General features: G+C 36.6%; 1 protein-coding gene and 1 long non-coding RNA gene across 2 annotated transcripts; both read left to right on the forward strand.

Annotated features, from left to right (window-relative positions):
- Positions 1-423: 423 nt before the first annotated feature.
- Positions 424-23,417, forward strand: LOC114322916 (iron-sulfur assembly protein IscA-like 2, mitochondrial). The gene is made up of 4 exons (XM_028270380.2): positions 424-773; positions 3,854-3,984; positions 7,286-7,394; positions 22,893-23,417. The coding sequence occupies exons 1-4, from the start codon at positions 591-593 to the stop codon at positions 22,953-22,955; spliced, it is 486 nt and encodes a 161-aa protein (XP_028126181.2). The 5' UTR covers positions 424-590; the 3' UTR covers positions 22,956-23,417.
- On the forward strand, positions 14,111-15,599 carry LOC145801209 (uncharacterized). Its single transcript, XR_014342316.1, has 3 exons — positions 14,111-14,198; positions 14,243-15,351; positions 15,386-15,599. It is a non-coding gene; the product is annotated as an uncharacterized LOC145801209 (long non-coding RNA).
- Positions 23,418-24,154: the final 737 nt, after the last annotated feature.

The following is a 24,154-nucleotide window of genomic DNA, read 5'->3' on the forward strand; positions in this document are numbered from 1 at the left end:
TAAAAATTCTTACTTCAAGAGTCTCTTCTCATAAGGAAGAGTTTCATTGGAAGTTAGAAAAAATTATGAAAGTCTATTCCTATTTATAGGAAATGATTTTCAAAAAGAATCTACAAAATTCTATGTGGGGTTCAATCAAATTATTTGAAACATATTGATTAGAGGGAGAGTTGAAAATTTCATTTCTCTCCAAAATTAAACCTAACATTCAATCAATTTGTTTGGAAAGAATGTTCAAAAAATTTAATTTCTTTAAAACAAGTAATTTTTTTTTATCAATTATAACTTTATTAAATATTATTAATAAATATTATACAACAAGTTTTAATTTTATTTGTGTATTTATATATATATTTATTTATTAATAAATTTTAATTATATTTTTTAATTTTATAATATTAATTATGACGTCATAATTTGACCGTTTTGACCGAAAGTTAAACAGGTGAGCCGTCCACCCTTATTCGGTCGCCGGTCTGATTTTCAAAACATCGACCCTGAAGACGTAAAACCAACGCCTTTGAGTCCATCGACTCCAAGGCCGTGTGTGCATAAGATGACCTGAACACAAGGTAATTGAAGGGAGAGCCATGTCTTCGAGATCGTTGATGCGTCGAATCTCTCCGTTCTTCGCTGCTGGGATTCGACAGAACCAGAGGCTCCTCAGCTTTTCTTCTTCTTCTCCTTCTTCTTCTGCTGCTGCTGACATGCCCGAACCTCAATCCTCGTCTCCATCTCTTGATGTCGTTCACATTACCGACAATTGTGTCCAGGTTCTCTCTATATCTACATATATACAACAATTCTCATACACACATCGAAATATATGTGAATATGTGTTTGGCTCTGGGAGAGTTCATTTAGTGCATATTTGTTTATCTATTTCAGTTCTATTGTGTTTTTCGTGGATCTCTATTTTATTTGGGAATTTCAAAAAAATGATTGACTGACAAAATCAAATGTGTATATACCAGATGTTCTTACTCATCTCCAAAGAGAGAGGTACCTTTGCTCATTTTTATGCATATTTGCGACCTCCACGTTTGAGATATGGCATTCCAATGGAAATAACAAAATTCATTATTTTAATTTTTATATATATATATAATTTTTTTTTGCCTATTTTGCCAATTTATGTTTGTGCTGTGAACAGTGTAATGGGCCCTAATAGCATTCTTGTAATAAAAATAATAAATTTGTCATGCAAGATAGAACATGTAAAAGCCGCTGCTGCGTTTGCAAGCAGATAGAAAATTTGGTTTCAAATTTGTTGTGTCCGTTGGAGTGCTATTTTGCCTATGTGGTATAAGAGGCCTATTGGCTAATTGTAACTGGCATCATCATATTTTACTCCCTCCAGTGAGCTAGCTACTACACTAGCTATTTAAACAAAACTCTTGCAGACTAGCTAAAGATCCTATTGGAGATGCTCAACACTGCTCTCTATCTAGCTCTCTATCCAAACTCATTTATGATTGATAGTATTTTATGGTATGGTACTTCAACGTTCCAGTTAGAGTTGTTCTAAGGAAGGGGAATGTAATTTCCATAAGGTCAAAAAGAATCTGTGTAAAAGACAAACCTCAAAGGGTGCCAATGTAATTTACCCAAACAAAAAAAATAGCATAAGGACTCTTTCCCAAAAACAAAAAGGACAATTTATATTGTCCTCTCTTGATAATTATCCAAATTACAGTTGGTTCCATTGAAAACTTACGTTAATTTGAAACCCTAACCCTAGTTGAAGGCGGAGAAACAGTGGCAACTACAGAGAGTGTGACAGGCCACAAGCAATGACTAATGGACAATGACAAGAATGATGCCATGACCATGGTGTACTTGGGGTTTGGTAAGTTTGAAGAAAATGCAATGGTCATGGTCTCCCTGATGTTGAAAAAAGTTGATGGTTGTGGTGGCAGCCGAAGGAGAAAAGATGGGGTGGTGTTTGCTTTGAGGGGATGCCTATAAGGTGTTTAAGGAAATCCCACTTACAATCTATGGCAACAAGGTTGTTAGCAAAAGTCAGTGGTGGTGTGATGGATGTTTTCAAATAAATTGGTTGTGTGATGGAGCAGAGAAATGGGTTGCTTGTAATCAAAATAAGAACTCTAAGACCACCTCTAAAGCACGTAGCAACCCACACAACAAAAGGCTTGTTGTTAGAGCAACTCCAATGCTACTTTTTATTTTCACTAGCTAACTATGAAAACGGCATGCTCTTTATTTTACCTAACTAATTTTTCATCTATGTTCTCCAACGTTACTCTTTATTTTACATATTTATTCACACAAACTAGTTTAAAGAGCCTTCCAATGCTCGGCAAATGTAGCTAGCCTGCAAGAATCTTGTTAAAATAGCTATTGTACTAGCTAGCCGTTGGAGTGAGTAAAATAGCATGAAACTAGTTATTATAGCTAACAAGCCTCTTTTAAAGAGCCCCTTGGCGATGCTCACTTTGGGAAGCTCTTTATACAATTTTTGTGGATAGATAGAAAAAAATAAAAAGTAGTGTTAAAGCACATAGATGGAAAAATGGTGAGGTAAAATAAAATGTGTACCTTTTTTGTACTTTAGCTAGTGAAAAATGAATAGTAGCATTGGAGTTGCTCCTACTAGGTAAAGTGACTGGCTAAGATAATGATTTTATTTTTTTTTCTTGTTTCTTTTAGCTAGCAAAAGATGACTAGTAATGTTCTGGGCTTCATAAGTGCATTACAAAATGTCCCTCTGTTAATCAACTACTAGAAATACAAACGTCAGTAGTTAATATCATTATTTGTTCAAATATTATTGTTACCCCGTTGTTCTATGTCACTCCCTTTAGTTCATATCCTTTTGTCACTCTATAAATCCACCATAGGCTGAACCACAAGTCCACAACCATGATGACCATCTCTTTTGCTCTATTTCCTTTCTCAATAACTCTCGTTAGAACCTTCTTAAAACCCTAAGCTCCCAAATCACAAGCTCCACTAAAACCATTGCCATACATGTTCAAAACATTGAGCTCCCGGCCCTTCATCACAACACCTCAACCACCTCGCTAGACCGCCTCCTCCCTCCCTTCCTTGCATTATCATTTTTGTTGCATATGTAGAGTCTGCAACTGGGCTTGTTTGGCATGGAGCACTGGAGTACATAGAGAAAGGAAGACCATCACTAGGGAAAATGACAGTAGGGGTTGAAGGGGGAAGGTGGTTGTGGGAAGGGGGGAGGTGGTTGTGGGAGGTGAAGGTCGGTGAAAGTGGTTGTCAGGGATGGGAAGTGGAAAGTGGTGGTCGTTGTCGTGTAGTGGAAGGTGGCTGTGGGTATAGTGGAGGTGGAAGGTTGGCTGTGGTAGTGGTGGATGTGGGAGTGTGTGACAATGGTAGTAGGAGGTGGCAGTGGATGGTGGGAGGTGGAAGGTAGTGGACTTGGTGGGAAGGAATGATGGGAAAGATGAAGAGATAGAATTAAGGTCTAGTGAAAAAAAAGATAAATGATAAAAGGGTAAAAAGGTAATTTAAACATTTATGTTAACCCCATCAAGGGGTGTCAATGTAGTTTTCAAAACGTGGGGGGGAATTTGTATTAAGAGCAATTCTTAGGGGGTATTTGTGTAATTTACTCATTTTGTTTCTAGATATGGTTTTGCATTACAAGTTGATGATGAAAATCTGTCCTCGTGCTCCATTTTTTATTTCTTTTTTCTTTTTGGCTTTTTGTGATTTCTATTCATGTCCTTTGATCAGCAACATAGAGGGCATATTGTGAACTTATAGATTAATTGAATTGAAATGATGGAGCTTGTATTCTTTATATAAAACCATTATGATTGCTTCCCATAGAGCTTACTTTAGAAATACCTTGCAGAAAATGAAAGAGCTGCAAGCTGATGAAGCCTCAGGAAAGGGAAAATTGCTACGGTTGAGCATAGAAGCTGGTGGATGTTCAGGGTTCCAATATACCTTCTCTCTTGATGACAAAACCAATGCGGATGACAGGTTTTCCTTAAATTTTCTCATTGGGTTCTTGTGCTTGTCTGTTAAGAGGTGCTTCTATTAGGCTTGGGCTCAAAGCAAGCCATAGAATGTTTGTTTGAGCTGTGCTTGGCCTTTACTGGCAGGCTTGTGAGCTTTGTTTGATTAATGTAAAATCTGCCAATGATCTTCTTATATTCTGCTTCTTGTCAGTTTCTAGTTGATGCAACTTAAATTATCAATTGAGGCACAAAAAGTGAAAGCAAAGCAGTTAACGTAGTGGAAGCGAAAACAGATAGAAGATCACCCTCTTCAATATGGGAAACCTAGAATCTACTAGGGGCTTTTGAGTCCACAAGGAACCTTGGTTTTACAAGGCTAAGAAATAGAGGAAATTCTCAATTTTAGTAAATAGGAATAATGCTACATACAATTCGTCATTTCCTTTGATAGGCTATTTGTAAGATCTATAAACTTAAAAAATAAGTCAAAACTTAAAAGGGGAATTTGGTCAAAGCCCCCCCCCCCCCCATAATAAAACTTTAATGCATCAACAACAAGCACAAAAAATTTTCTTTAAAAAGTCCAGCACGACACCACTTGAAATTCTCAATTTTAGTAAATAGGAATAATACTACATGCAATTCGTCATTTCCTTTGATAGGCTATTTATAAGATCTATAAACTTAAAAAATAAGTTAAAACTTAAAAGGGGAATTTGGTCAAAGCCCCCATAATAAAACTTTAATGCATCAAGAACAAGCATAAAAAAATTTCTTTAAAAAGTCCAGCACACACCACTATTACCAAAATATTCTTAGTAATTTAATATTTTAACTTTTAAAATAATATAACTTTTGATCTAGATGTCGTTTTTTAGCAAAATTAGTATGTTTATAATCCTCTCATCAAGATCTAGGTTGACTATGAAATTCTTAAAAAAAAAAAAAAAAATCGGTTGAAATTGACGTAAAAAGTAACATTTCACTTAGTTTGATAGTAATAATTTACTCTATTTCATAGTAAATTGTTAATGATTACCAGAGTAAGACTTTACTGTCGTCTTGAATAGGGTATCAGTAACAAAAAAACAGAGTATGAATTGAAGGAAGTTTTACGATTTCTTTCACTACAAATTTACAAATAAATCAACAACAATCAACAAACAACAATTCAATAACAAATCAACAACAATTTAACATACCTGAAGGAAGCTCTACAAACAACAATCAACAACCAACAAACACAACAAATTCAACATAGCTAATCAAATTCAAACAATCATCAAACAAGTCAAACTCTGAAAATCTGATACAGTTGAATGAAACTCTGCAAACTGGAGGTGCCTTCATGTTTTGTACTGCAAGCATCACATAAGAAAATAGCTGGCTTTTGAAGAGAGATCAACTAATGTTTGTGACTTTTGTGCTCAATCCTTTGTTGAATACTATGCACTATTGAAGCACACTTCATGTCAACACCGAAATTGCATGGGATGCAATGGTAAATGATTCTGTTGCAATTTTCTAAGCAGACATCACAAAAGTAATCTTGGAAATTGGAAGGTGGGTTTGAAAGGAGAGGAAAGGGGTGTTGAGGATGAAAAGGATGAGTAATTTTGTTGGTAGTTCTACACAGATTTGATTCAAATCTGTGAGATATATATATCTGAGGGTAAGATTGTCCAGGAAAAAAAAATTATTACTCTGTCGTTGTTGAAGTATACGCTTCCTCTCTAGGGGGTTTATGAAGTGAAACAAATTGGGCTATCCTTTTCACCAAAAAGGGATCCAATGGAGGGGTTTTGGCCAAATTTTCCAACTTAAAACCTTTGTAAAGCTCTTCTAACCCGTATATTAACCTATAAAGACATCATGTTCACTATTGGAAAGCTAAATATTGCTAAAAACAAGAAAACAAAATCGTATTCTTGAAAAAAAAAAATAAAAAAAAATCGCAAATTATAATTTTTAACCCTTGCCACTTGTCCTACATCACGCCCCTCCACTTGGGAAAAACTTATCCTCGAGTTTACATGTTGATGTTGGATCTTCCTCACCATAGAAATAGATATTTGAATATGTAATTGCTTCGATTAGTTTTCAGTTGATCAACAAGTAATTTTGCTTTATGTTATTCTTCAATTGATTAGCAAGGCCGCAAGGTTTTACCTCTTCTTCAACTGAAATATCAATTGGCAGACTAGCACATCTCGGTTCTTTTACTTTGAATGTCCTCTTGAATATCTAATTCTTGAGATTCATTCTCAAAGTCTAATGCATGACAGTGACTATCACTAAAACAAGAAAGTAAAGGCAAATAAATTGTAGTTTTTTTCAATTACTTTTTTCATGTTTTCATAAATAAAAACAATAAAAAGTTTGAAAAATGCATCCATCATTTTCATTTTTGTGCAAAAACATTTTTTTCGAAAATTCGGAAAAACTGTTGTGTTTCTTAAAAGAGCGAGTTGTTTTTCCAAAAACTGTTTTTGAAAACACTTCGCCAAGTTTTTTTGTGTTTTTCGATAAATAAAAGCAAAATACAAAACATAATAGGCTCTAAATATCTTTCACTTAGTCCAGATACAATTACTCTCTCAACATATTGAATTCTTCTAAGACAAAATGTTTAGCATCCGTTCATACAATTACACTCTCAACATATTGAATTCTTCTAAGACAAAATGTTTAGCATCCGTTTTAGTGTTAGAATGTGAATTTAAATCAATGTCTGTAAAATCTCTATGCATATCTTCTTTTGTGTTGTTATGATAAATCTCTTTTACCATGACCTTCAATTGCTTCATATATTGGCCTATACTTCTTTTCCAAAACTTCTAAATAACTCAAGGCAAAAAAAATCTATCCACTGTTCTCTTCATCATTATTGGCCATGAACAAAAATGACTTTACCTTGTCTTACTCAAGGTTCTTATAAGCCAAACCACCAATACCATGACACTCTTGTAACTTTGTATGATGCCAGTTCAACTCTTTTTTCTTCTGGAACTTGCATATTATTAAGCAACAAGGCTAGAGACACAAAAAATTATCCCTCTCGCATGCGGCGTTAGACAACACACCAAGGGGATGCCACCCAAATGGCTGAACAGAGTATGAGATAGATATTTCTATTACTGAACATGAAATCCAGGGCCATAAACCTTGAATTACATTATTGCTATCATATTATGTTAATGAGCCAGATGAGCCAAGCTTCTGCCCGTCTGTAGTGCTAATTTCTATTTTGATGTAACATAGTGAGTGTATCTTGCAATTTTTATTCTGTTGTTTTCTCCCTTACAATCATATCTACTATGTAGAATTTTCGAGAGGGATGGAGTTAAATTGGTTGTCGATGAAATTTCCTTTGACTTTGTAAAAGGTGCAACTGTTGATTATGTTGAGGAGTTGATCCGCTCGGCTTTCCAGGTATGTCATTTTAACTTGTTAGGTGTGCATGCTTTATTATTTATGGATATCATAAATTATTGTCAGCATTGCATGTTGTCACTTGATCCCAGCTTGGTTTCCCATTGATGTGGATACTTATTTAACTGTGGTTTGATCATTTGAGAACCGTTCTTGAACTGATTGTCATCCAGGAGAACATAGCATAGACATGAGGCTAGCTCTTAGAAACCCTAGTTTCAGTTCATCATCCAGTGCAGTAGCTTCATTGTAGACATGGGATGTTTTCATCGTTAACAACTTATCCATGGGTTGTAAATGATATGTATTAAGGGGGCCACATGTATGTTGGTCTTACCCCTATTTAGTGAACAAAGACCTAAGTTTTGAGACTTGAGTATGTGGTAAAATAGTAATTTGTTGGATATTTTGAGGAATAAAGCAATATATAATATTAGACATCACAGGTTATTAGGTTGCAGACTTATAGGATATTCTTTATATAGGGTCAATGGTACCCTTCACATGTGAAGCGTAACAGAGTCTTTGAAGAGAAAGATAACGAAAGAGGAAATCCCACGTATCGATTGAGATGAAAGAACATGGGTGAACACAAAATCAATTGCTTTTCTAACTGAAAATCCCCTTGGCTTCCTCCATGTATTGAAGAGGGAAAGTGGCGGTCAGGGGAGCTACCTCCAAAAGTCTCTTTTACCCTTTCCGCTATAGAAAGATATACACATAAAGGAACCCTAAACCGTAATAGAGCTTCCCCAATCGAAAAGCCTGTAGGCTCACTTTTTTGTTATATCAAATCTGTGTAAGCGTAACAAACTGGGGCTGACTGAATTGGCTAGAACCCTGGCACCTCACTAGGAGTTAATGCATGCATTTATAAAAGAATATAATAATTTTATATAATTTAGTACATTAATTGGGCTGCTTTCCTGATCTGTTTGGAATTTTTGTTTTTTACACAAAAAAAAAAAAAAAACTTTGAATTCCAAAAACAAATCTAAGTCACCAATATTAAAAAAAAAATTTCATGCCTTGTTTTCGAGATTAAGACAGTTTTAAACTATCATCATCTAATGATTTTAGTTATTTGAAATTAAATAGAAAACCCAAACCGTTTGCAGACATTTGAAATTGTTCAAACCTACTTTGAGAGAAGAAATTAATTGATCTACTATTTATATAAAATAATTAATTCTAAAAGATTCTTTGGGATAGTTTGTTGTCTCATCATCAACATTTTCATTAAATTGTTTCTTTTACGAATTACATATTTTTTGCGAAAAATAGACTCAATTTTCATTTCAGTTGCAACCTGTTTAGATGAAATCATAGCAGATATAAATCCATTTTTTTATATTGTTTGAAAAAAAGCAATTATTCTTTAGGAGTTTGTTGTCTCGTCATCAACATTTTCATCAAATTGTTTCCTTTGCGAATTACACATTTTTCATGAAAAATAGACTCAATTTTCATTTCAATTGCAATCTGTTTAGATGAAACCATAGCAGATATAAATCTGTTTTCTTTATAATGTTTGAAAAAATGCAATGAAACCTTAGTTGATCTATAGCAATGGTGCAACTTATTAATCTGCCAATAATTTTTTATTTTACTTTAGGAGTCTGTGCTAGTTTGTTTGATGTAGCTTATGCTTACAACTTGTGCGGCAGAAATAGCTTAAATAAGCTGATTATTTGGAAGTTGGGGGAGGGGTACTTTTAGGTTTCACTTTCTAATTATCAACTTTCAACTTGAGAAAAATTGCACCAAACAGGCCCAATATCAATGCACATGTCTTTTGATTATAAATGTTTACTAATTAAATTTGCATCAAATAATATATCATACCAAATAGTCGTACCAAACAAAACTCAAAATTTTTAGTCTCATATGTCGCTAAACAATTAGCTTCACTTCTCTTTTTAGGATCTTCATTAGTTTTTGTTAATTACAACCAAACATCTCTTATTTGTGGAGCTTAAAATTTTATTACCTTAACACTTTCAATGTGACTTTACCGTGTTTGTGACACTGGGTGTTTGGGGTTTGGCTAAAAAGGTCAACTTTTGACTAAAAAAAGTCAAAAAATAACAAATTGTTTGTCATCAGCTAGAAAAATCAAAGGTGACATCAGCTTTTTTCACTCACAAAAAAAATAAAAATATATATATATATTTTTAGCAACTTCCAAAACACATCTACGTTTTAAAAATCCAAAAAGCCACTAAAAAAGCCAATTCCAAACTTATCCAATGATTTATGAGTTTAAATTTGGTACATTATCGTTTTGTAGAAGAAGAAAATAATGAATATATAAATTGTACCACTCCAAAAAAAAAAGAAAAAGAAAAGGTTTAGGACAAGAGTGAACCATATCGCCGAGTATTAGGTTTAGATTTAGACTATTTATGACAACCACATGGTGTACAAAATGCTATAGGATTTTCATCTAGAAGTTTTTTTGGTACTCCTTTGGTGTTTTCCTTTCAAGTAATTCAATTGTCATATCCTTGCCTTCATACATCATTAATATCAAGTTCAAGATTTTTTATTGCATCTGTAATTGTGTTAAAAAGACATTTACATGTGGTATTGTGTAATTTTGGAAATTCAAAAAATATTATTCTATTTTTGGTGGATTTTTTTGAAACATTGACACATTGCAATATGAGTGTCATTTGTTCTTGATGACTTGCATTTGTGTACAATCAAACATAATGGAATAATATTTCACTTCTTTACTTTTTTTTAAAATAATTTTGTTTCTTATTTCATTTGCTAACAAATTTATCAATTCATTTTGGATATTTTGTGCAAGATAATGATTATGAAGTCCATCATGTTAAATACATCGAATGTGTTCTTGCATTACCGGATCAAATTCTGCTATCATTTTTTCATTATTGTCTTGATCTCTGTTATCAGAATCTTACAATTGGCGATTTGATTCATGATTTGATTTGTATTTTTTGCAAAATCGATATGAATCTATGGATGAATCTATTTTAGAAGTGAATTGCACGATTTACAATCGATGAATTTTTTTTAATTTTTAATTTTTATAGTTAAAATGATATAATACAACTTCGAAAAGTGTTTTGTATGATTTATTGTTATTTTGGACATCAGAGAATTTTTAATAGGATCCAATCAGATTCAGTCAGATTCAATATATTTTTAACCTTTTCTTCTCATTTTTTTTTCTTAAAAAAAATCATAATATATCTTCTAAAGATGTTCAAGGTTAAAGTAACTTGCAATATGAATTATCTATTGCTATTCTATTGAAATAAATATACTTCAATATTACATGGGTTAGGTTTGCAAGTTTTTTATTTTTAAAATTTTAAAAAGCGCTTTTTAAAAGCGTTCTTTTGAACAGTAAGCATATATACCTTTTAAAATGTTTTAGGTTTTAAAATAAAAGATTTCAATTAATTATTTCTTATTATTGGGTCATTGCTACTTGTATAGGTTTGTATACTTATGAAATATCAATATTGGTGTTAAGTTATTGTTACTTCGAAATTGAGAATTTATCTTTGTTTACTTTCTTTATTAAGAATGGTTGATAAACTGTAGAAATTTAATGTATAAAGAGAAATAGAGAATTGTATTATTGATTGATATAATGTTGATATCTATTACAATGATTCATGATTCCTATATATAGAAGATGGTGAGTGTGTAGTAGGTAAGGAGTAGGTGAAGTGGAGGTGGTAGTGGTGTACTGGGTTAGGTTTAGTGGAGTAGGTGAGGTGGTAGTGGTGTAGTGGGTTAGGTTTAGTGGAGTAGGTTTAAGTGGGTGAAGTAGGTGGAGAGTAGGTTTAGTGGAGTAGGTGAGGTGGTAGTGGTGTAGTGGGTTAGGTTTAGTGGAGTAGGTTTAAGTGGGTGAAGTAGGTGGAGAGTAGGTGGATTTTAACAGCCCCCCGCAAACTCAAGGGGGATAGGAACTAACCAACTTGAGTTTGGAGAGAGTAACAAAACAAGAAAATACATAAAAATAAAAGAGGATAAGAGACACTGTATGGTCGTGTCAGAGCATTGGTGAAGACACTGGATGGTGGTGTCATAACGTTGTAGAGGACACTGTATGGGGGTGTCATAACCATGTAGAGGACACTGTATGGTGGTGTCATAACGGTGTAGGGGACACTGGATGGCGGTGTCAGACCGATGTAGAAGACAGTTTATGGGGTCATGTCGGACCGTTGTAGCAGACAATGTTGTGACAGTTGTGGTGACAGTTTACGGAGTCTTGCTGGACCCTTGTAGAAACTAACCGGAATCAATGTCGGGACAGTTTACAGAGTCTTGTCGGACCCATGAAGGAGCTAACCGGAATCAATGTCGGGACAGTTTACAGAGTCTTGTCGGACCCTTGTAGAAATTAACCGGAAACAATGTCGGGACAGTTTACAGAGTCTTGTCGGACCCTTGTAGAAACTAATCGGAATCTATGTCGGGACAGTTTACAGAGTCTTATCGGACCCTTGTAGAAACTAACCGGAATCTATGTCGGGACAGTTTACAGAGTCTTGTCGGACCCTTAAAAAGTCGCACCCTCAAAAGGTGTGCCCAATCTGTCAAAAGGCGTGCCATCAAAAGGCGTGCCCAATCCATAAAAAGGCGTGCCATCAAAAGTTGCGCCCTCAAAAGGCGCGCCCACTTCATCAAAAGTCGTGCCCGACAGAAAGTGTCGAGCCATCAAAAGGTGAGCCGGAGACGCGGCGAGGCACGTGAGCGACAGAGCGGCGTGTCGGCCGCGTCGTCAGTGTCAATATAAACCAATGCGGAGGCGGTGGAAACCAAACCAGACTGAAACCTCTGAACTTGTCATTCTGAAACAATCTGTAAATACTCTGTATCTAACCCTTCTCGGAAACACTCAGCAACCCAAAAAACATGGCCTCTTCTTCCCGTTCAGCTACCCAGAACATGGCCTCATCTTCCCGTGGTCTGCTCACTCTCTTTCCCGACCTCAACGAGTCAACAAGAGAGATAACTGGTGCGGTGGCACTGGAACCTCAACCAAGTGCCCCGGAGTTTGCTCCGTTGAACTTTCCTATGCGGTCTGTGGAGCAAAGAATGGCAGTGCAGTCGGATGTGGAGGCCAATCAGTATACATTGAAGTCATGTGTGGAAACCATGACTGCGGTTACAAATTTGTCGAACCGGCTGCAGAGTAGGACAAATGAGGTGCAGCGTTTAAACGCCCAACTAGCTCTGCTCCAACGCATGTATAAGGATGCGCGAGCAGAGATAAGTGTGCTGAAAGCAGAAAATAAGGAGCTGAAGCGGAAGGCCACCGTGATGTTCCGATTTGGAGGGCCGCCATATGCTGCAGTGGAGGAGCAGGGTGGAGTGATCGTGCCTAGTGGAGTGGGAAACACGGAGGCAACACCGTCAAGGGCCGCCCAGGACGGAGGCAAGAAGAAAAGACCTGCAGCAGAGTAGAGAAGAAAATCCTGCCTGTGGATGTGGTTGTTCTGTTTTTTTTTTTTTGTTTTTTTTGTTTTTTTTTTGGTGTAAAATTGTGATCGGGGTTGATCCCTTGATATGAATAAAATGAGTTTGGTGTGCAGTTTCGTCTTCTTCCGGGTTTTTTTTTTTTTGTGTAAAAATAAAAATAAAAGGAAAGAAAACAAGAGATAAAGAAAATAGATAAAAAAAATTGGTAGATGGATTATATGAAAAACATCAGTGTGGGAAATGAAATAAAATAAAATAAAGAGTTGAAAAAAGCAGAGGTGGGTGAATAATATAAAAATAAAAAGAAATGAAAAGAGGGGGACAAAAGTTGTTGTCTGGTGTGATGATAAAGAAATAAGAAAAGAAAGTGAGTGGTATCCATGTTGGGTGAGTAAAGATATTAAAAATGTTCTCCTCATAAGAAAAGGAAGTGAGTGGGTCTAGTGTGTCTTTACCTTTTAAAACTCAAAGCTTCCGAAAAAAAAAAGAGAGAGTCAGTGCATAGAGAGAGAGAGAGGTTCGTAGCCCCTCTCCATTTGTGCTGGGTTTGCTGAGAGAGAGAAGAGAGAAAATCAGTTTGTGTACTTTAGACACAAGATGTTGATGCTAATGGTCAGGCTTAGCTTCCAGATCCATTTGGAATATTCTCTTCTTGTTTCATGGTTGCAACCAGTAGACAGAATCACTATCATCACTGCCAAACCAGCGCATGCTGCGTTCCCAATCACTGAGAGGGGCTGCCACACTGAAGGCAAGGCTGGAAAAGGGGTATGGAGCTACAAGTATATCCCTGACTGACGAACAGGTTGAAGAAGCAAATGTCTCAATAGCATTGAACTTTGTTTCTAAAGGGGGCGAGCTTCTTAAACGCACCAGGAAAGGAGCTCTCCACTGGAAGCAAGTTTCTATCAACATAAATTCAAATTGGCAGGTGGTAGCTAAAATGAAAAGCAAGCACATGGCGGGAACATTCACAAAGAAAAACAAGTGTTGCCGTGTCGTCACCTTTGTCAATGTTCAGAATGTGTAGAAAAGAAACGGAATAGATTAAGGTCCGGCGGACGGCTAAGGTGAGGTTGCCGCCCGCCGGTGAAGCGAAAAATATTAGGTTCTAAACCTGCTCTGATACCATGTAGAGATTTAATGTATAAAGAGAAATAGAGAATTGTATTATTGATTGATATAATGTTGATATCTATTACAATGATTCATGATTCCTATATATAGAAGATGGTGAGTGTGTAGTAGGTAAGGAGTAGGTGAAGTGGAGGTGGTAGTGGTGTACTGGGTTAGGTTTAGTGGAGTAGGTGAGGTGGTAGTGGTGTAGTGGGTTAGGTTTAGTGGAGTAGGTTTAAGTGGGTGAAGTAGGTGGAGAGTAGGTTTAGTGGAGTAGGTGAGGTGGTAGTGGTGTAGTGGGTTAGGTTTAGTGGAGTAGGTTTAAGTGGGTGAAGTAGGTGGAGAGTAGGTGGATTTTAACATAAACAATATCTAAAAATGAGAAGGTAAGATTGATAGTGATCTTACATGAGAATTTGTGTTAACTTCTTACCTATTAGATCACGTGATCATCGTTAAAAATAATATTTTTATTGGTTTAAGTCTAAATATTTTATATTTATAAGATATATTTACATCCAAGTGTGTAGATAAAAGTGACCGTATCTTTACAATTCACAATTCGGTACAAGGCCGTTTCGATTCACGATTCAATTCGTGATTTGACAACTATGGTCTTGATATATTTTTTCATTTTCCCTTTGAAATGCCAAATTATTTTTACCAAGATTTTTTACGACAACGATAATTCGTAATATTACTTTTTCTAATGATGTTTCTCCCTATAAATTTTTTCTTGGACATTATATCAAGTGTTCTATTTTTCTAACAATTTTATTTTTAGATCAACCCAAACATTCATGTTAGTAATATGTTCATTAGTTGTTTCATGACTTTTAAGCTTAACACCAAGATTTCTCCAATCTTTTGTTCATTAGCTAGTTACTTGTACTAGGACTAAAACTAAACAATTTACAACAAAATCAAATACTTCATACAACTTTTTTGAACAGACTAGCCGTTTTCTGTCATACTTCTCTCCATTTGATAATTTTCGAGTATAATGTGCAGTAAAAAAATGTTTAGAGAGTTCATCTTTGGGTAAATTTATTTCATAATCTCTAAATGGACACTTTTCGTCTAGTAAATCTTGTAAGTTTTATCAATATTATTCCATTGACTTGGATCATAAATGTTTGAAGGGACATGATCACGCTTTTCATTAATATTTTGGTATTCTTTATCAAGAATTGGTGATCACCATGGTTGTTAAAATCGCGATCCGGATCGTAGGATCGTATGATCCTACGATCCTACTTTGCCAAAACGATCCAGATCGTTGTAGGATCGATGTTATAACAGGATCGCAAGTAGGATCGTGTAGGATCGCATGGGATCGTGTAGGATCGTATGGGATCGTATAGGATCGTAGGTAGGATTGCAAGTAGAATCGTATAGGATCGTAGGTAGGATCGCAAGTAGGATCGTAGATTTTATGATTTTTCACCTTATTTTTAATATGTATCATTTTAATTTTAATTTTTATCTTTTTTTTTAATAGAAAGTAAGATCTTACGATCCTCGATCCGATCCTACGATCCGATCCACTAGACCCTCTCACCGATCCTACTTAGGATCCCGATTTTAACAACCTTGGTGATCACAATGAAACACCAGTTTGTATAGCGAACAACCTAAGGCTATCACAAAGCTTGGACGACCAGTCTGATGTCGTAGGTCAGACTTTTTGTGTAGCCTGAAGTTGTTCGAATGCTTAATATTGTTGCAGCTTGATGTCATTTTGCCTTGGTCTTTTATTATTGCTCTAATACCTTGTTAGTATAACAAAGATTTTGAAGAGAAGCCAATACAACCCTAGAGAGGTGGCTGATGGTCTTTCTATTTAATTATGGAACTGTAAGAAATAATGTGTAGAGAAAGAGAGAGAATAAATTGTATGTATTATTATTGATTGATGTAATGTTATATCAATTACAATGATTCATGATTCCTATATATAGAAGAGGGTGAGTGTGTAGTAGGTAAGGAGTAGGTGAAGTGGAGGTGGTAGTGGTGTAGTGGGTTAGGTTTAGTGGAGTAGGTGTGTAGAGAAAGAGAGAGAATAAATTGTATGTATTATTATTGATTGATGTAATGTTATATCAATTACAATGATTCATGATTCCTATATATAGAAGAGGGTGAGTGTGTAGTAGGTAAGGAGTAGGTGAAGTGGAGGTGGTAGTGGTGTAGTGGGTTAGGTTTAGTGGAGTAGGTGAGGTGGTAGTGGTGTAGTGGGTTAGGTTTAGTGGAGTAGGTTTAAGTGGGTGAAGTAGGTGGAGAGTAGGTGGATTTTAACAGCCCCCCGCAAACTCAAGGGGGATAGGAACTAACCAACTTGAGTTTGGAGAGAGTAACAAAATAAGAAAATACATAAAAATAAAAGAGGATAGGTGACACTGTATGGTCGTGTCAGACCATTGGTGAAGACACTGGATGGTGGTGTCATAACGTTGTAGAGGACACTGTATGGGGGTGTCATAACGTTGTAGAGGACACTGTATGGTGGTGTCATAACGGTGTAGAGGACACTGGATGGCGGTGTCAGACCGATGTAGAAGACAGTTTATGGGGTCATGTCGGACCGTTGTAGCAGATAATGCTGTGACAGTTGTTGTGACAGTTTACAGAGTCTTGTCGGACCCATAAAGGAGCTAACCGGAATCAATGTCGGGACAGTTTACAGAGTCTTGTCGGACCCTTAAAAAGTCGCACCCTCAAAAGGTGTGCCCAATCCATAAAAAGGCGTGCCATCAAAAAGCGTGCCCAATTCATAAAAAGATGTGCCATCAAAAGGCGTGCCATCAAAAGGCGCGCCCACTTCATCAAAAGACGTGCCGGACATGATGGCGAGGCACGTGGGCGCCTTGGCTTGCGCGCCCGTGTGTCGTCTGTCGGCAAGTGGCGCGTGATGCGCGGATCGGCCCTGGCTATTTAACCAAGGTTGAGGCAGAGGCTGTGCAAACCAGTTGGAAACCTCTGAATTTTGGCAGTCTGAAACACTCTGTAAACCCTGCGCTGAAACACTGAGCAACCCAAAACATGGCCTCTTCTTCCCGTCCAGTTACCCAGAACCTGCTCACGCTCTTTCCAGAACTGAACGAGCCCACAAGAGAAATAACTGGTGCGGTGGCCAGTGAACCTCAACCAAACACCTCTGGTTTTGCTCCATTGAACTTTCCGATGCAGTCGGTGGAGCAAAAAATGGCGGTGCAAACTGATATTAAGGCTAATCAGTATACTCTGAAGTCATGCGTGGAAACCATGACGGCGGTCACAAATTTGTCGAACCGGCTGCAGAGTAGGACAAATGAGGTGCAACATTTAAATTCCCAGCTGGCTCTGCTCCAACGCATGTATAAGGATGCGCGAGCAGAGATCAGTGTGCTAAAGGCAGAGAATAAGGAGCTGAAGCGGAAGGCCACCGTGATGTTCCGATTTGGAGGTCCACCATATGCTGTAGTGGAGGAGCAGGGAGGAGGAAATGTGCTTGGTGGATTAGGAAGCACAGAGGCAGCACCGTCAAGGACTGCCCAGGACGGAGGCAAAAAGAAGAGACCGGCGGCAGAGTAGAGAAGAAGTGAGGTCGATGTATGGCCGCTGCAGAAAAGAAAACAAAGCTTTTGGTTTTTTTTTTTTTTTTTTTTTTTTTTTTTTTTGGTGTAAAATGGTGATCGGGGTGAGCCCCAACATGAATAAAATAAGGGAAGGTTTGGTGTGCAAATTTGTATTGTTTTTTTTTTTTTTTTTTTTTTAAATATATATATATATATTCTATATATTCTAGTGGGATGAATGATGAGTTGTATGAAACGATGGGAACAAGTCCATGTGGGTTAGGGAATGGCGATGATAATGTGTTGTGGGTGGTGGAAAAAGTAAAGTGAGAGAGAGACACACTGTAACATATTAACATAGTTTATCTTAGGTTTACCGGCACATTCCTTTTCTGAAGATATGCATTCCAGCTGAAACCACTTCAAATAATTCACAAATCTCATCATCACCTCACGTGATAAGAAGACAAATTTGCAGCTGTAACACTGCCCAACGTGGGTGAACAGTTGGTTGATAAAAGTCCTTTGGTGAAGTGATGGCGAATCATCCTCACTCTTGAGCCCCTCCATTACACCAACTTTGGTACCGTTTACCTTGGAAGGGGCTTGTGCATTGGCCTTAACCTGCAAACCCCCAGTGGCAGCAGATTTTGATTTAATCCCTCGTGCATCCACATTTGCTGGAGGTCCTCCAAGCTTGCTGGATGTCTTGGCACCAGAATCGGGTGGAGGAGATGCAACTGGAAAAAATGCAGAAGTAGCGGCGGTAGCAACCATTATGAAAAATCTATCACCAAGCTGAGAAGAATCTGGAAGAGCACGGTAGAAAACGTCAGAAATTGGATGTTTTGGTGGCAGATTCGAAGCTGTCTGAGTGCGGAAAAGCAGTTGAGAATTGCGTGATTAGTGAAGGTCGTTTGGTGGAGAACGGTGAATCAGAGACGACGTCTGCGAAACAGTGTGCATCTCCGACTTCAAATGTGACAAACGAGCCTGAGGTGGCTCAGAAATGCCCTAAGTTAGGCATGACTTCTGTGCGTGGAAGGAGGAGAGATATGGAAGACGCTGTGGCCATTCACCCCTTGCTTTGCCGCCGGAGTAGTCAGAATCCGGCGGATTTGCACTTTTTCGGCGTTTACGACGGCCACGGTTGCTCACATGTGGCGATGAAGTGCAAAGATCGATTGCACGAGATAGTGAGAGACGAGCTCGAAAGCCACGAAGAAGATTCGTGGAAGAAAATGATGGAGCGAAGTTTCTCTTCTTGCAGAGTTACGGCTGTGGAGAGTGGAAGGTATGTGTAGAAAATTCCAGCGGGCAGCAAAGGCAAAGGTGTCGGCCGGCTGCCCGCCGGTGAGAAAGAAATACAGGCTTAAATCTTATCGCTCTGATACCATGTAAGAAATAATGTGTAGAGAAAGAGAGAGAATAAATTGTATGTATTATTATTGATTGATGTAATGTTATATCAATTACAATGATTCATGATTCCTATATATAGAAGAGGGTGAGTGTGTAGTAGGTAAGGAGTAGGTGAAGTGGAGGTGGTAGTGGTGTAGTGGGTTAGGTTTAGTGGAGTAGGTGAGGTGGTAGTGGTGTAGTGGGTTAGGTTTAGTGGAGTAGGTTTAAGTGGGTAAAGTAGGTGGAGAGTAGGTGGATTTTAACAGGAACCATCAAATAACAAAAATTACCCTTGCTAGTCTTACAACAGGATGTACTACTACTACATGTACGACTTATCAATAACCCGTAAACTATAATACTTATTATAACAAAATTGATCTTCCTTTATTAAATGCTAGGTTTACTTCGTCGAATCTTCAGGCTAATGTGCTTTGCAACAGATTAGATAGGTTTTTATTTTATGTTGGATGGGGTTAAATTTTCAGGTGTTGACATGAAGTGCTTCCTAGAGTAGCTTCTGGTGATTGGCAGTTTTCTTTTAGACTTGAAATTATATGGCTTGACCATAAATTTTTAGGAGTTGTTTTGATGAATGGTGGGCCAGTTCCAGAGTTCAAATATGGGAAGGTTTTAAATTTATCAAGAAACTTAAAATGTTGAAAGACAAGATTAAGACGTGGAACAAATAGGCTTTTGGGGATTTGAGAGAGGTGAAAGGAGGAATTGCTCACGTTATTGATTAGTTGGATAGCATTGAAATCATGGAGGTCTTAATGAGTCTCTTAGAAAAGCAAGGATTGATCTTGAGATTAAACTCGAGTAAGTTATGTTTAGGGATCAAGTTTCTTGGAGTTAAAAGCCAAAGTTGAAGTAGTTCAAAGAAGGGGATAATAATTTGAAGTTTTTTCATAAGGTAGCAAAAGGAAGAAGTTCAGCAAGAGACTAGAAAATGATGTGGGTTGGATTGTTTATAGATAAAGGAGGATCAAATAATTCATGAGCTTTTTTCATTTTATTCTAGGTTTATTCTTTGGGTGGAGTGAATAAGGGTTTTGGATTTTTCTCCAATTAATGGGAGTGAATCTTGTTGGTTGGTAAGGCTATTTAATGAAATGGAAATTAGGGTGGTAGTCTCTAATCAACTTCTAAGAACTCTTTATCTTATGCATTTAGGCGTAAACGTTGAACAAATAGTATATTTTCCCAAAGTAGCACAACCCGGTAACTGCTAATGTAGAATTGAATCACACGAGGGATTAGAGAAGTTTAAAAGAAAACCAAAAAGTTAAAAGTATTTATTTATATTTTTAATATATTACATAAATATATAATAAATTTATACGTATTATTTTTGGGGTTGGGCAGGGCCGAGCTGGATTGCATACTTAAATCCCAAGCCCAATCTATTTATTAAATGGTCTTAAAATATTGGCCCAACCCGGCCATGGGCCAAAACTCCCTTCCCAAGCCCTAAAAAAATAGGGTTGGGTTGGGCGGGCTGGCGGGACAACGCCCTCCCCTATTTCCGCGTCATTAAAAAAAAAAAAAAAAAAAAAGAAAAAGAAGAAGAAAAAGAAAAAACAAGTATGACCTGCCCTTCACTTTGTGAGCTCTCCTATGGTGGATTATCAAACAATTACTTTGGTTTTTGTTTTTTTTTCCAAATTCAAACTTTACAATGGCATTTTTAAATTTTTTTTTTTTTCCTTCTAAGGACTCAAATAAAATAAATGCCTAAAACTCAAACCTTATTATTGTTGCATAAAATAGTACTTCTTGACTAAAATACTTTTGTTGTTCTTTATTTAATGAGCTAGATGTCCATCATTCTTGTTCTTATGTTATATCTTTCTTGGAGGATTATAATGATTAGTGTGAATTTCACTTTATCTCCTTGTGGTTTGGTCCATGTGCGGATCTCTTCCCTCTCATTCGGAAATAACCTCATAGTTCCCTAAGGTTTGTGGACCAAAATGCATTGTTAAATTTTCCATTCAAATTATTATGCTGTGACAGTGACGCACCGATTTGGAGAGTAAGCCATTATTTAAGCCATAAATACTCCTTGTATATCTTCAAATTTATCAAAGAATGCCATTATTGTTCTTCTATTTTCCTTTCTGCTTTTCTCTTTAACATCCCCATACCTCGTTAGTCCCCTCTCAACCCACCATGCAAGTCCCTCCGGCATCCAATAGCAACCCAGCTATCCCTGCCATTGTCACTCACCTGGTCTTCTCTCTCTTGTTGCCCCTTCTGCAACTGTGATTAGTAGACCGTTGTGATGCAACATCTATTGCATGGTTAAACAAGTACGATAGGCTGTGGAAGCCCAACATGAAGGGTCCTATGATCATCAAGAAGCCTTTTTGGTCGAGAAGTGTCTATGGTAGTGTCTAGTAGTTAAGGGTATTATAGTAATTTCAATTTTGTTGGACATGGGTTGTAGGTTGCCCATGGGTTTTATTTTGGGTCAAGTTATTAAATAGGTCATTATATATGGGTTTTATTATGTCTAAGATAATTTTAGTGGTCAAAAGTCAAAATTTTCTATTTTGATATTGAAGTAGAATTAGAAGTTGTTAAAGTTTGTTATTATGATTGAAGTAGAATTGGAAGTCGTAGTTGGTCTAGAATCTCTCTCTCTCTCTCCCTCCCCCTATCAAGGTTATTGTTCACGTTACTGTTCATAGTGCTTAGAGGCCCCTAAACACTTGTGTTTTTGTTCCCAAAACCCTACCCTTTTACAAAACCTTAAACTCCTTTTTTCTTGAATACTTTTGCAGCCATAAACTCCCACCAAATCCAGCCCTATAAGTCTATTGTTGCTGCCGCCAATATACTTAACCCGGGCTCACTACTTGTAGGAAAGTAATCCCTACTCGTCCTACATCGTGTTGTTTTTGCTCTCCACTGCTCAATCTTGAGTCTTGACTAATGTGAACCCACATTTTATCTTGTGAATGAATTTGGTTTTGCGGATAGAATTTTGTTCTGTTATATATGGTGTATGTATGTATGTATGTATGTATGTATGTATATAAGAGATCAATAAAAGATAATTCTTCACTGGTTGTTTGCTTTGCATTGCCATATTTGAAAACATTAGGTTCCAGACTGTCCAAGACCTCACGGCAACAAATGCCTTGCGAAAACAATTTTTTGTTTTGATTTTTCTGTTCTTATCAATCTTTGTCAAGTGGGTTTTGGGTTTGCAAACAAAAATTGAGTGTAGGCTCATTGCTAGTACCTCCCATTTTTGTTCACCGACTGTAGCAGAGACAATCCAAGAGGTTTCAAACCCAGTTTGATGTTAAATGTCTAGTGGCAGTGGCTTATTATAATTACAGTGCATATGTCAAACCTTTTGGTGAAAAACCCAGTGGCTTATTAATCTAATTTACAAGTGAAATCAAAATCCAAATGCATTATTTGAGATGTTTGGATTTTTAATGAAGGTATTTGTTGAGTATTTAATACTAGATACATATATATATGTACATACATGTATATATATAGGTTTAAAGAAAGAAGACAAGGCTATTTTAGCAGTTTTTTAGGTGTTGTTAAGGCAAGTCAGTAGTGCACTTTGGTCCACAAACCTGAGGAGGCTATGTGCATGGACCAAACCACAAGGGGATAAAGTGAAATTGCCCTAATAATTAAGTCTCAGTTCAAGAAAATTTAATTCCCAGTTATTAGAAAATTTGATTCCCGCATTGGGTATGTGTAGCCTTGTTGCTCCTCCAAAGTTTGCCCTTCGGGTCTCTGGGTTTTGGACTTCTTTTACCCTGGGTGTGGTTGGGGGTGTGTCATTGACATGTGATAATAACAATATTAATAATTTAAAAATAAAATAAAACAGATGATGCACCTTACTGTTACATGGCTTTAAACCAAAGTCGTTTTCTTTCTTTTCTGAGTGCTAATGAAGATTTTGTTTAATGCGCAGGTATCTACGAATCCAAGTGCAGTGGGTGGTTGCAGCTGTAAAAGCTCTTTCATGGTAAAATAATAGTTTTGTGGGATATGAGTACCAAGTACCAGCTCTATTTATCAGCACGACAAGGTGAACATATCGTCAAACATTTTGGCTGCAATGGAGCACGCGTCTAGATAGTCTGTTAATATTGCAAAAATTTTGATCTTAGTTTCAATTAGGGATAGTTTGGGATGTTGCTATTGAGTGTGGCATAATACATCTAACCAATTTTCCCCTTGGTACAGACTACAATCCCTTGTGTTAATTGGCTGTCTACTGTATTGTTGATTGTGCAAAATTTTTGGTGAGAGAGTCGTATGGTTGAAGAATATCCACTTTTCAGTTAGTTTTTTATTTGTAATTTTTTTTTTCCTCTTGGAGAGTTATTATCAGAAAATGAGGGTTTGGAACATTGTAATTGAATTAAAATAGATTCTACTGAACTCGTATAAAATCAATTATTTTTTTGGGAGATTGGTAACCTCCCTAAGAGCATGTTTGCTGTAGTTATGCTTTTAATTAGCAACTTTGAACATGGTTGTATATTTTTTATCGCTTGTACTTTTATTAAAAGAGAAATGTTTGAGGGCCACAATTTTGTGGCCACAATGGCTCAAAACTGCCAAAACGACGTCGTTTTGGGTGCAAAACATGCCAAAACGACGTCGTTTTGGCAGTTTTGAGCCATCGTGGCCACAAAAATTGTGACCCTCTAGCATTGTTGTTATTAAAAATATACAATCATTTTAGGCAAACCATTATATAAAGCCAACTTGTGACTCTATTGAAGGTGGGCAAGATACAAGTTTTCCACAATAATTAAAAAATAAAATAAAATAAAGAAAAATAAAATGCCTTGCGAACTAACTATTTTCTTACTAGTTCATTTGGAGGCTGCAAGGAGAGGATCCTGATTCGTTCATTTGTCCTACAATAATGATGCTTTGGAAACTGAAGTGAATCTCACTTCACTTCAATGATAGGATAGGTGCTAAGGTAAAACTCACTTCACTTCAATTGTTTTTTAAAACATTGTTTGTTTGTTTATATGACAATGGTGAAAATAAAAATAAAAAATCGAACAGAACATTAAAGGTACGCTTGCTTTGATGTAAAATATTTTACATAAAAAATATTTTTCTTGTAAATTGATTTTACACTGAAAAAATATTTTTGCTATTGTTTTTTGGTGTTTGGTTGACACTTGGAAGAAATTTTTTTTATTACTTTAA

This window comes from Camellia sinensis, chromosome 10 (genome assembly GCF_055761805.1).
Source record: "Camellia sinensis isolate YWXY chromosome 10, ASM5576180v1, whole genome shotgun sequence".
NCBI lineage: Eukaryota > Viridiplantae > Streptophyta > Magnoliopsida > Ericales > Theaceae > Camellia > Camellia sinensis.

What these genes read in the sequence shown, in the direction of transcription:
- LOC114322916 (XM_028270380.2), top strand. Translation starts at nt 591, where the DNA reads ATGTCTTCGAGATCGTTGATGCGTCGAATCTCTCCGTTCTTCGCTGCT. An exon ending in TTACCGACAATTGTGTCCAG is followed by an intron (nt 774 to 3,853) that starts GTTCTCTCTATA and finishes AATACCTTGCAG; the next exon opens with AAAATGAAAGAGCTGCAAGC. An exon ending in AAAACCAATGCGGATGACAG is followed by an intron (nt 3,985 to 7,285) that starts GTTTTCCTTAAA and finishes TCTACTATGTAG; the next exon opens with AATTTTCGAGAGGGATGGAG.